General features: G+C 51.0%; 1 protein-coding gene across 5 annotated transcripts in view; it reads right to left on the reverse strand.

The window, feature by feature from the left end:
- The window catches only part of LOC149352928 (protein NDNF-like), a 163679-nt gene that overhangs the window by 70608 nt on the left and 79472 nt on the right, over positions 1–13599 (reverse strand). For 2 of the 5 annotated variants that reach the window (XM_089582134.1, XM_089582135.1), the window contains one exon: positions 12946–13009. The exons of the other annotated variants lie outside the window; for them this stretch is intronic. In XM_089582134.1, coding sequence (XP_089438260.1) covers positions 12946–13009 — 64 coding nt within the window. The remainder of the gene's footprint in view (positions 1–12945; positions 13010–13599) is intronic. 5 annotated transcript variants of the gene reach the window in all.

Below are 13599 nucleotides of genomic sequence, written 5' to 3' on the forward strand. Positions count from 1 at the left end.
TACCATAACAGTACCCGACAATATTGCCATATTCAGCATTTTTGTCCAATATTCCAAATTCTGGACTTGGTAAAAAGATGGGCGATTCGATCAAGCGTGTACAGGTGTAAGCACACATTTCGCCGCATGAAAGCGTTTAGTCCTTCCTAATCATAGGCGAACTGTGAAGCACTTGAGAACGACGTATCATTCTTCGCAATACGGTCTCGCCAGTGACAATTGCTTGCTGCAGCACTGTATGATGGCTAGAGTAAGCAAGGCTGACGCCGCTGGCAATCTTCGTGCGGGTCGGCGATTCTTAAGCGTTGCGAGCGAGGCCTTGACGTCACCGAAACAGGCGCACATCATGTCGGAGGACTGCCGCTCCGTTTTAGGCGACCATACAGGACACATAGGCTGCTGTGGCCCTCCCCCGCCGGCGATGCTCCACCGCGTGCTCCGCCGTGAAGCTCCCGCCTCGCCGACTGCCGGTCACCCATTGCCTTCGGGAGCTGGGGGCCCGGCCATCATCCCACCGAACGCGGGCAGCGGAGAAGGGACGCAAGCAGAGAAGTGCTCTGGTGCGCGTGTCTCGCCGACACGCATCTCCGGGAACGCCGTCGTGTAGGTGGTGCTGTTTCCATTTTTCCACTTTTTTTTTTTGTTGACCTTCTAGACGACGCGACTCCGCCTGTGGTTTTTGCCTTTTTTTTGCGTCGCTTGCCATTTTCAGACTAGTCCCCGCGTAGTCAGTGCAGGCGACTGGGCTTCCGGTGTTACGTTACGGGCGGTTTTCGTCTCCTCTCTGCTCCGTTTCCTCCACTTCAAAGCTCAGCGGCTGCTTGGACGTGGGGTTCGCATTCTCTGGCATTCACCCCCCCCCCCCCCCCCCCCCCCCCCCCCCCCCCCCCCCCCCCCCCCCCCCCCCCCCCATTTCTTTTACGCTTTCTGAAAATTCTGCCGGCTGGAGCCAGGAGAAAGGTCTCTGGTGCCATCAGAAAGGAACTCGGTGTTGTCGCGGTACGAGACAAAACTCCAGCACACACTGTATGCGGGAAAAGGAGCAGGACTACAATGTAGCGGGTGATGACTGAATGTGCTGTTGTGGCGGCTCGCTTCAGAACCCTCGAGGAGGCCAAGAACGAGTGGTGTTAATTGAGCTCGAAATAAATCCGACCCCAATTTCTCCTATAGCAGGAAGGCTTTCTCTTTATTCGACACGTGTGCCACATGGCAAAAGTTCAGCAAAAGGACCTTTCGAACGTGTCGCGAAACAGTTTGGATCTTGTTGCTAACAGGTTTGCGAGGTTTTTTTGATGATGGCGTTATTTCAGTACATTTTTGTTTATATCTCTTTTTAAAAGCAGCAGTGCAGCGGCTTTTGAAGTTCCTCGTTTGCGAATAGTTCTTTCGAATAGAATGAGGCTTACGCGAGAGCTCTCGCAGGATGGCGGCGCGTACATACAAAGGAAGATCGGGGGAGCACTCTAGAGGTTTCCGAAGAACAGTTCAATGTAGCTGATTGTCGCGTAAAATAGAGAAAATTCGACCTACTGTAATAGGCAACCTGCAGTGTAGTTTGCAGGTACATGTGGCGCCGTCTCGTGGCCGAAGAGACAAGCACTGAGTAGGCAGCTCGGCGCGGCCCGACCGGCTCCGCTTCCCGAGGAAGGCGCAAACAGCGAGTTTGTGCAGCTTTGCGGATTTTCTGGAAGCTTTACCTCGGCCATCCTACGCCATGGATGTCGGTCGCACTCGGGAAAAAAACCAACCGGAGATACTGTTGCGTGAAGGACTGTGATACCCGAGAAGGGAACGGAGACGTGAAGCTGTTTCGTTTCCCTGCAAGGCCGTACGGGTCAACCCGGCGACTGAAGTGGATCGTCGCAGTGCGTCGTGTCAAGGATGTTGCACTGGTGTTATAATTCACGTGAAGCTAAGAGGAGAAAAAAAGTATAAATGTGGAGCGGCTGAATGAAGCTATAATATTGAGCGTTCATTAAATTCGCCGCTAGTAGTTCTCTTGCTTGGTATCGTCGAATTGCGGTCGCGCTCCCGCGTTGAGAAGCCGTTTTCTGGTTCTGTCAGAACAACGGTCTTCAAATCAGGATTCGTCGCGTTCGAAAGCAGGGCTCTTGGTCGCGGTTTTGTCGTATACTGGTACTCAAGTACGTGCGCTCAACGTTAGCGCGTACGTGTCGAGGTACCATGAATTAAAGGCAGCACACCTCGCGGGGTGAGTCGCAAATGATTAATTCAGGTCCCACTCCTGTATGTCGTTCCCTTATGTGTTTGCCCGTCTCGCGCAGATTTCCATGCTTTGCCTAAGGGGTGAGTTGATTTTGCAGTGCTTTGTGTCATACAAATTTGGTTGCATTATATTTTAGTGGTGAAGACTTCAACTGCAGCCCAAATGACAACACAAAAATATGTTCAAAACACTTTGTCCGTGGTGAAAACAGTACCACTGAAACGCATCCCGGTTATCTCCCGACAAGCAAGGTCATACATGAAACTGCCCTAACATTATTAACAACCTGAATTCAGCTGTAAACACCTCGATACCGTGGGAGTCATAAAGAGGCTCACTGTGTGGTTGCTTGGACGTTCAGTCTGGGCTCGATAGATGCAATTCTTTCTGTACACCCACCACTGTTTACTGTGCTTTCGATTACACGCTACGGGAAAAATTCACATAATCACGGGTCCCGTGCATCTAAACTTTGTCCCTTTATGTTTTTCAAAATCTATTTTCCAGATCAGTTACCAATGCAAAGCGGCGAGACGGTTGCTTACACATGCACTGTACATGCACAAGTTGAACGTCGTACACGTGTTTGCCCCGCTGAGACTGACACTTCGCCGAAATTTCAGCGCCGTCCGTTTCCTTCACTGAGTGAACATGGTTGCTCTCGTAAAGGCGACATCCTTTTTAGAGCTCCGGTCTCCGAAAATACACACCGATGGCATCAATAGGCTTGAATCCGCAATATAAAACAACCGACATTTTCAAATTCCTACTGGGCATGCACGCCGCAAAGAACGACCGCCTACCCAGTACCAAAAAAACATATGGTGGCGGCGCTGTAAGCAGCGCGACAGCGGCGCCGCCTGGCTATTGCATGTTGCCTATACGGCAGGCGCCCGTGAGGAAGCAGAAACCAGCGGTAAGCCAGCGACGATGGATCCCGCGACTGAGCGGAAACAGGCGAGACGCTATAGATGGGGATGCGGAAGGCGCAGAATGGAGGTTTTCATTACTCCATTTGGGGTTTGGGAGTGTTGAGACAAAGAAACTCCATTTTAAAAGAAGAATTATAGAAATAGTCACATGTTCTGTCCTTTCTTTAAAGGGAGAACAGCATTTTATTTATTTTTTTTAGCGCGAGAAACAAGGAGATCGAGAGACATTGAAACACCGTTTCGAAAACAATCAAATTTCGACTGATTCTCTACATTGACGGCACAGATCCAACAGTGTAAAAATTAAGCACTTTAAACGAGCTCTGTCTCTCAAACATAGGAACAAAAGAGCTCGTGCGCATGTCACACCGTACGCATCGCATCGAAAATGGGGCAGATATGTGGAGCCTAACGATATCATTCAAGCCACGCTACGGCGTAAAACGCGCATCAGAAGCAACTGAAGACAGATGGCAAATTAAAGCGGATCGTAAAGTGCACTGAAGCGCGCACGCGGACACAGTCCGCGCGCCCAGCGGCCCCTCCCACCGTGATCCTCTCCACGTGTGCATTGCAAATTCGAACGCATGCAGAAAAAAGCGTCCAGAACCGTTGAAGCGCTACGGATAAATGACACACTTCGCGTACCTGCCAGAATAATCGTGCCAAAAGAAAAATGAAACAGAAGGGCGCATATATCAAAGTGCAAGGGCACTACGTTTTTTGAGTCCGACCTGACGCGAGTTTCGCGGCACCGGCTGCCATATGGTTCATCGGGAACTTGGTCACGGGACATCGGTGAGGTACCACACTGCGTGATCGGTAACTCAATCAACACTCACGCTGGAGCATGCCCCGTGAGCCAGTACGGGTTGCTCGGACAACTGCCGCTTTCCACTTAAACAGCTACCTTACGCGGAAGCCAACGGGTCATCAGTGCCAAGCATTCCGCTCTTTGCTTAGATAAGGCGGGGATTTGATGGGTGCCACACGGCCCAGAAAGAATCGTTGTCTAGGGTTCGGCATCCAAGGTTTCGTCTCACTCTAAAGTCTCGTTGACGCTGGCCTTGCCGCGCGCGCCGCTGTTGACCCGACGGGGACAAAGGCTTCGGCCACCATTGCGTGTTGATTTAACGGGGACAAAGCCAGCGTGTGGTCGTGCCACCGCTATTACATGCTCACGCTCGTGTCTCCTCCGTGTGGGCACACGCGGATATCGGCCCGAACGCGTGCTCTTCAGTCGTGCGCCAGCGCGGGCGCAGCCCCTATGCCGGAGATGCTTTCCGGGTGAAGGAACGGGCCTCGCAAGACAGATAGGGGAGCCGCTGGCGCGCCGGTTCGCGTCCCTCCAGTTCGGTGCAGGACAGCCGGAGCTGAGCTACGTGTGGGTACACGAACGGCTATCTCGGCACGAGCGGGTATGTACTATACTATAAGATCGCGGGCATGCAGCCTCGTCACATTGCAGATTTTCTCGCCCATTACACCCTCCCATCAGGCGTTGCTGAATCAAGCCGATGCAAGACCTTTCTTGACAGCTCATTCAAGCTTGCGGGTCGCTCCCGAGGAAGACAGGACCAGTGGTATCTAAGAAGCAACGAATTCCGCTGCAGATGCATTAGTCACCGCATGGTCTGATTTGCTATAATCCTAGCAACCTGTCATTTCACCATTATCGATGGTAAAAGCAAGGCCTATGCAATTCCCTATCACCGCAATGATTTCGGCAGCTGTAGGTATGAGATCAAACGAATCTTCACTTTGTATCTCACCAACAAAATGCTCGAAAGGTATGGAGGCTGCGAATGATGCACCACGTTAGCAAAAATGCAATGCGATTTCGTTTCGAGAGTACATCCGCGTCACTACGGCAGCAGCGCCGCACTTGTCGCTTCCTAGCTACAATTTCGCGCTTTCTTGCTCGCGAATCCCGTGATGCAGCTGCACGTCGCGTTGGAGCGCGTGTCACTGATCTGGCCTAAAGTGACAGCAGAAGCGTGGTGAGGCAGCAAACGGCGAGCTGTGGCCGTCTCATTACGACGCCGGTGCAGTCGGACGGCATAGGTCCGGAATAATCGAGCCAAGCTGCACCCGGAAAAGATTTGCGCGCATAGAAGGCGGAGGGGAATGAGCCCCGAATGACCCCCGGGGCATCAGACGCGCACACAAGAGCAGGGCGCGGTGCAGCGGGCACTGATACAGTGTTCCAAGTGCGCGGTCCAACGCTGCACGCAAGTGCCGCGGGAGGGGGCAGCCGGCTGCGGTGCGCGCACGTGCGACCGGCGCAGAACCGCGGAGCGGATTAGCCGCGCTCTTTCGGCGCGCGCGGCCGCTGCCGAGGTGTAACGGGCAGCCCCGGCCGGCACGCTGAGCGTGCTTATACTGCACGAAAGCCTCCAGACCGTTAATTAGTCGACTTCAAAGTCTTACCGAACGCGCACGCCCGCTTCCAAACACGGCGGGGCCCGGGCAAATGCGATTAGTGAGGCAGCCTCGGCGTGCGCGCGCGCCGCTGTTTGTATACCTCGCAATTAGCTCCGCCTGCCGATGGACGGACGCCTGTGTGGTGGAGGAAGACCAGCAAGAAGCGCACCATTAAAAGAACCAGACGAGGGAAACAGCGTGGAGACAGAAATCTTCGGCGAGTCCGGCAGCCCCGGGCTTAGCGTAATCGGCGTCCCAGTCCTCGAGGGAGCGTGGTGGCGCGCTCGTTAATACGCGCGCGGGGGAAACAGCTTGCGCCATTATGAGTTGGCGCGAGGAGGACGCGGTTTCGCGTGTTTTCGCGGAGTGCGCTGCCGTTGGGAGAGTCGCGCCCGAACGGCCCGCGCGTGCACGCGGGGTCGGAAAGCGACGGCGAACCTGCTGTGATGTGGATTAATGAAGTTTATTCTGCTCCGAACGATGTCGTCGGGTGCGCTTAATTCTGCGGCCCCATCGAGCACTTAAGGGAGTTGGGCGCCGCGGGAAGCGTAAACAGTGGGCCAGACAGGGCCTAATTCTGAAAGACGCGTCCGAGACGTCCTCTAATGCGTTTTATCTGCCACACGAAGACATACAAGTTTCACTGCTGCGGTTTCGGTGTCCTGCTGTCAGATGAAAGCGCGCATGCTCGCATCTGGTGAAAGCGCGGAGAAATTTGATTTCGGCCGTGCTCCAGAAAAAAGAAATAAGGGCCATGCTCGCCGTGATGTTTAGTAGTTTCGGCTTAATATCTGAAGTGAGCTGGTACCCAATGGAATAGTATGAAAGTTGTTATACAGGGTGTTTCACCCAAGACTTTACACAATTGAAAAAAAACACAGGCTTTTTGAGCTAGAAGCGTCTTTTTTCGGCATAGCACTGTTAGTGTTGTAGTGCATCAAAAACAATACAAAGCGTTCTAAATAGCCGGCTGTTCAACTAATATTGAATAGTTAACTTTTTCACTATTACTGCTAGGATCCTTAATGATCGAGAGGCGTGCAGCCCATCGTAAGTAATATCCATATCACTTTTTAGAACTTCGAAAACTAATTTACCTTCTGCGCTGTGACCCAACAAATTTTGGTTATTTCGACGCGTTACGCGCAATGGAAGAGTTAGTTTGCCTGCAAGCTTCTCAGAAGCGCATGCATTTTGACGCAATGTAGCCAAAATTTATTGGGGCCACAGGGCCGAGGGTAACCGTGTTTTCGAAATTCTAAAAAGTGATACGGATATTACTTACAGTGGGCTACGCGCGTCTCAATAATTAAGGAGCCTAACAGCAGTACTTAAAAAGTGAACTATTCAATATTAGTTAAACAGCCTGCTAGTTAGCACGTCTTAGCTGTATTGTGATGTACTGCGCCGCTGATATTGGTATGCCGAAAAGAGTGCTGTTCTAACTCAAAAAGCCTCTTTTTTTAAATTGTGTAGAATCTTGGGTGAAACACCCAGTATGATGAAACTAAACACGATATGAGGGTCTTATATCGTCTGTGCATTACACAGCAGGTTCACAGACGAGAACGATTTGTTTATCGAAAAAGTCGACATCCCAAATGAAGCTACACTGTGCTCGTGCCAGCAACACTCTATACAGTGATGAAAGGTGGAAATCTGAAGAAAAACAACAGGGAAACAAGGAGACCGACTCATGGGCTGATGAATAAGGCTAGCAGTCACTGACCGCTGTTTCTGTGCGTTCGGCGAGTTCTTGTAGAAGCGTTTGTTAACAGCCCGTCGTGGGACCAGCAAGAATAAAAGTTCGGGTTCTTCTTTGAGTGCAGTGTATTCCTCTCACACCGCGATCATACATCACCTCAAGCTCGCGCAGCGAGCTCATGGAACTCTCTTTGCGGAGCATGAGGAATGCCTTAATGTACGACCCAAAGGTCTGCTACGGCAGGGGAGGCCTCTTTCGTGCTTGGGAGCTCATAGTTGCATTTACAGAGTGCGCACACCGAGCGAGAACTTGAGGCTTAGCTGCAGGTGCATTTTGCGACAATGTCTGCGGAGCTCTCACGCTTTCACTGGCAATCCTGACGCTCTCTTGTATTTGTAACAGTATGCAAAAGGCCCTTTTTATGCTCCCTATGCCTTCGTTTTGTTCTTTTTCTTGTTTTCTTTTTCGTTACTATTAATAGACCTAGTATATTATAAAAAAAGTTACATATTAGACCGTTAGTTTTAAAGACTGAATTCTTTGGCGTTTCCCCTCAGAACCGAAATACAAAAAGGGAACGAAGAAACGCATCACTGTGCAGAGACGCAGTATCGACATGTATACACACCGCAGAGTCTGCCACCCACATAGTCCTGCGCTGAAGGTCGGCGATTTGCTTACAGGCACCGAAAATAGAGTCGGCGGCCGGGCATCGCGAGAGCGGAAGGCACTTCTCGCCGCACGTCAGTGTATGCCACTTCCTAAAGGCCGGCCAGCCCAACTTCTTTCGCAGCTAAAGAGCAAAAAGAAACCGAATCAGCTTCGAGGGAGATTCCGGCTAAGCTGTCACTCGAAATGTGCCGATTGCGGGCTGCAGCGGAGAAAAGCTCCTTTCTTTTCTCTCTCTCTTTTTTCGCTTTGCTTCGATGACACCAGAGACCCCGTGTTGGCAAACTGCGCCGGATCCGTAACTCTCTCTCCTTACTCCCCCTCCAGCCTGCTGCGAATCCGTCTCGCAGTTTGCTGCTCCAGATTGGCTGCCGGCGCCTCGCTTCCTACTCCGCTCCCCTTCCACGCCGTTGCTTTCTTTGCTCCCGATGCGAGAAGCATGGCCGCAGCACCGCTGCTCGTTTCCCTTCCAGCTGTCCCTCTGGTCGTTCGGGATTCGACTGCTTTCCAAGAGCAGCGGCGCGGACTTGCAGGACCGGGAAGGCATGCACCGACACCCAGAAGAACAAAAAAACGAACGAGAAAGGAAAAGGCGCTCCGGGAGACCTGCGTGTTGCGCTGGACCTGATTGTTCCTGTTCCTGCGGCCGCCTCTTGCCCGGACTCGCTCGAAAGGGGAAGGGGAGTGCGAGCTCCTTTCCGGAGCGAGACAAAAGAGCGCGCAAGGAGGCCACCGAGCCGTACAGGCGCACCGCAAGGACCACGAAGGATGTGCTCCGCTGGGTTCGCGCCCGGCAACATTCGGGCTGTAACGCTGCGCCTTCCCCAGGGCAAGCACGAGGCTCTGCTAAAGAGGTGTACGGGACTCGAAGGAAAGCCGGCGAAGACACGGTGAGACTAGGGTTGGCAGAACAACGCGACGACTTCTCTTTTTTTGTGTGCGTGTTTTTTTTTTTTGTTCTCCTTTACGGCCGACTCCATATAGGGTCGACTCCCGAAGAGTAATCACGTAATCAAGCAATGTAAGACTTGTCTCGAGCAGGTAAGAGAAAAAACAAAAGTGTAAGGAAGAAGTGCAGAGCTGTGCGCAGTATACGGATGGCGAAAACTGCACCCCCATGTCTTCAAAGTGGCCCTGACCCAAATACGAGCAACGTTACGGTCGCATCCGCACATGTAGAATGACCCACGGTGACTCAAAAGCGAAGACGAAACTGCATGTTCAGCGGCCTACTTCGTCATCGTCGCTCTCCTAATGAGCTCATCAAAACTGCCAATACAAGTAAAATAGGACATGTTGGTTTCAGACAGTGCTTAAGAAGTGTCACAAATCAACGTTGCTGGACTTTCGGGCGAGCCACATAAATTTCGCGCGCTAAAAAGAAGTGTGGTTCACTAGGCGAAAGAAAGAGCTAACACATTTCGAAACAAGAAGCTGCCACTCAAATTCGCAGAAATGAAGAAAGCTTGTCTTCATATATAGCTCTGAATGAAGTACGAGAAACTACAGAGAGGCAAGGGACTCGCTCAGTGATAGCGACTCCACCATTGCGAGCATGAGAGCTGCTTCATGCACAGTAGATGCTCGTATTAGTAACAGCTTGCAGCAGCCGATCGGCCCACAGTTTTGTACTTTTCTTTCCAGTTGAAAAAAAAAAACAATCAAACGAAAAAAAGAGCTAGATTTAGTGACAAAGCAATATTTTGAGAAACTGTACCAAAATGAGTTTCAATAGCGGACTTACAACTTTCTATTAATTAATGCTGCCGCGTATATCCATCGTCTGAAAAGATTGGGATTCATTACGTTACTTACCCGTAATTTATTATTGATCGCAAGTTTCGTTATCAAGTATTCCTCAAGGTCTTCCTACCATGGAGCCAAGCTGTTGCCTTCGTCAGACTGGTCTCGGTCAAAACTGAGTGGGAAATGAGGAAAGTCCTACTGGCGTGATGCTTCGAGCGTCGCCTTTGCATTTACTACGCACGTAAATGTGCCTTATCGATACAGCGGCGCTACAAGGTCGAACGCGGCACAGGGAGCGAACGGCTAGACGCGCAATGTCAGAGCGTTCGGCATGGAGATACGTACAAGCTGCAGCGACAATGGATATATGACGGTGGGGAGAGGGGAGTACTATGCCGCGCGGTTTTTGTTCCAGAATTATAACGACGGCCGTTCAAGTTAAACTGGGACTTTTTGCAGCCCAGTCATGCACAAACGCGCCACAAGAGGTCGTTTTTTTTACGCCGACAAGACACAAAAAAAAAAAAAAAGGTCACGTAGCCTTCTGTTTGTAAATTACGGGTTTGACTAAAGAGCTGCTGTGGCAAATGTGACCTCTGCTGAATAAGCCGCTGTCTTGAGGACTGGACATAAGCCTAAGCCCAGCTGGTGTATTTCATTACCATGGGCAAAGATCCCTCCATGCACCGCTCCTGTTCTTTCCTCTTCAGATCTAAATGAGGTTTCCACGGCCGTGAATAAGGATCAATGAAAGGCGAACTCATATGACCTTTGCCGAGCGCAGGACATGAAATCTGGCTGATTACAGAGAACCGCATTTGAAAAATAAATCGAATGTCTTGTTCCTTCGAATGATAGCATTAATGAAGCGCCGGGTTTTTCTTTGCTGCAGTGGCTGCAAAGAGCGCCGGCTTATCTTTGTCGATACTTACTCTGAGTTGTGCGCGGGTTTTGGAAGGCATAAATTCGTGAATTTCAAAGGAAAAAAAAGTGATTTCATCCACGATGACAAGCACACAATTGCGCCGCTCGTTATGACGCTAAAGTATGCGGGGCTTTTTGCGCAGCAACAATTATATACAGTGCTGAAAGTTAACAAAAAAGATGTTCTGCAGCAGAAATTTTGCAACGCAGCGTGATGGAAGGCAGTCGAAAATTTGCGATACTGTACTAATGACTTCCCAAGAAGGATAGTGAGCGCGTTATTTTAAAAACAAGGTCATACTCTGCACATAAAACAGTTGTGAATTTCATGGCGTAACTGCGTTGCCATGTGTGACGCCTATAGCTATAACACATGAAGAAACCGATACTTACGCAAGGCTTCATAATATATGCGTAACAGGTCCACGGTACAGTCACATTTGTTTTCTTCCTGCGGCTCACTGCCCTCCATCTCGGTGGGCTTGCGACGTTGAGCACAATCCCAGGCCCATGCAGTGCTCTCTGAAAGTTACTGAACTCATACTTCTCTTGAGCCTGTCGAAGAAGCCCTGGTGCCTCAGGTCTCACGTTGAGATAAAATACCCGCTCCTGAATACTGCCAGTTTACTATTCGGGTGATATTTTCAAGAATAACAGCAGCAAAAGCGCCTGTTAATACTGTGGGGAACAAATATCGTCTAATATTCCCCTCCACACTTGATTCACACCTATAATGCGCCGGCGTGGGTGCTGAAGCGTGGGTGCCTCAAATATATATTAAGCCACAAAAGAGCCGCGGGAGGAGTAAGTATTAGCATGCACTGAAGTTCAGTGAAAAACTACTTCGAAGGCTTCTAGAAAGGTTTGCGTTCATTGAGGCGTGAACACTATTCCCCGCCGCTTTTCGCGCTTCTAGGGAATCCGCTGAATTTGTACGCGACGCGCATAGCCCATCAGTAACGCGGAGATCTTGGCGCAATTGGCCTCGAAGCTGTTGGAAAACGTGAGGTTATCGAGAAGAAGCGCAAGCATCAGCGTTAAGAAGAAATGGGTGCATTGGACATTAATAAGCAGCCACGAAAAGCCAGGAAAGCAGGGGAGGGCCAAGGCGTCCTTCGAGGAATCGTTATTTAGGGTACACGAAGGGAAGCGCGACTGTTCACATGTTCCCTTCCTCGTTGGATGGTTAATCAGAATCTGATATCTGACGGCGCGCGCAAAACGACGAAGCAACAGGGCGTTTTCTTTCTTTTTTTTTTATTCGCAGAAAATCCACCGCGGCTGTCAAGGGACCAGCATGCAAGCTGTCACTGCTGATGGAGAAGGGCACCTGGGACTGGCAGCCTGTAGCGGCCTCGACACCTCCTCGCGGCGTCGTGTGTGTTCTCCCGTGTACAGCGTTAATCGGGGAGCACATACGAAAATCACAAGCGCAGGATAAAGAGAGGGAGAGAGAGGGCGCCCCTCCGCTTCACTCCTCATATTTAGGATCGCGATAGTGCCGCCAAAACGCGCACCCAGGGCGGCAGTGCCAAGTTCAACGGCCGCCGCACGCTCCCTCCCGTGCACGCCAGCCGCTTGCGGGAATGGCGCCCCAGACGGCAATCAGGTCGTCTCATCAGCGCGCGATGGTAGCCGCCGCCGCCGCCGCATCTCGACGCCTGTAGTACCTACCTGCCTTCGCTCCCCGCTTCCTCCTCCGCCTTCCGCTGTCACTCCCGCAGGCGCGCAATGCGGGAAGCGAGAGCGCAGGTACCAGCATAGGGTACACCTGGTTGCCTGTTGGCATGTCGTCCGAGACGAAGCATAGAGACTAGCCTCCGGAATCTCCGGTGCCTTATTGCCTCTGTGATTCACAAGGTGTGGTTAGACAGAAAAAGCCCATGGTCGTGCATACAAGCTCGAGTTTCACTCTTTTAATGCGAAAGTATATGGCTCAACGGCAACGAAACCGGGCGACGGCGTTGACTAGCAGCAGTGGTCCCCAAAAATCCCAAATGACACCACCGTGGTATCAAAGAAAAACAAAATCCCTTCCGAAGGTGCGGGACATCGAACACAGGACTTTCAGACCGACAGGCGCGCACGCAACCCATAGGCCACGAAACCGCCGCCGCTCCTTGACGAACAAACGTTAACCCAGCATATGCTTTACCTTACGACTGTACGATAATGAGTAGGTGTGTCATTAGAAAGGAAGAGGAAAAAATAAAAACCAATTTAAATTTAAAAAAGAAATAAAACAAGCGCCCTCCTTAATTTTTTTTTCGTTATGTTCCCCACTGTGTTACAGATATGAAGACCGCAGACCTCACCGTTTCGATTCCGCCTCACGAAGAGGTAAGTGCTCCTCCATTGACGAGAAAGAAGCGGCCACACCTGCGGTGCAGTGATTGTACACATGAACAAGCAACTGATGAAGCAGGTGCCACCCGAAATATCGTTCACACACGAAACCCACCTTTTCAAAACTATATATATATATATATATATATATATATATATATATATTTACGATTAACATTACCGCGTGACACTGATTCATCTTTCCGTCATTCGACTGCGATCATAAACTGGAGTTGAGGGTACCCCTTTCACTTCCTTCCTATCTCTCTCTCTCTCTCTCTTTAATCAGCAAATCACAAATCGGTGAGAGTACACAGCTCGTCGTAGCAAAAGCCCCAAGGCGGGCTCAAAATCCCGCCCTCTACTGCAACGTCACCCGACAGCGTATATGCCGGAGAATAAGCAGAGGTGCGATGTCTCGCAATGTGCCTGTCCGAAGCCACACGTTTCAGCGTTTCACGGAGTCCAAAGATGAGCGGCGACTGCTCGCAGCGAGGCACTCGGGCGAGGCCCCTCGCCACCAACTGCAGGCTGGGGAAGACGACGGGAGGGCGCCCCTATTTTTAACGAAAATGCGCGAGGGGAGGCCTCCATTCTGCGGCCCCCCTCCTCGCCGCCATCCC

The sequence above is a fragment of the Amblyomma mixtum genome, chromosome 3 (assembly GCF_055824585.1).
Source record: "Amblyomma mixtum isolate Tamu chromosome 3, ASM5582458v1, whole genome shotgun sequence".
Taxonomy (NCBI): Eukaryota; Metazoa; Arthropoda; class Arachnida; order Ixodida; family Ixodidae; genus Amblyomma; species Amblyomma mixtum.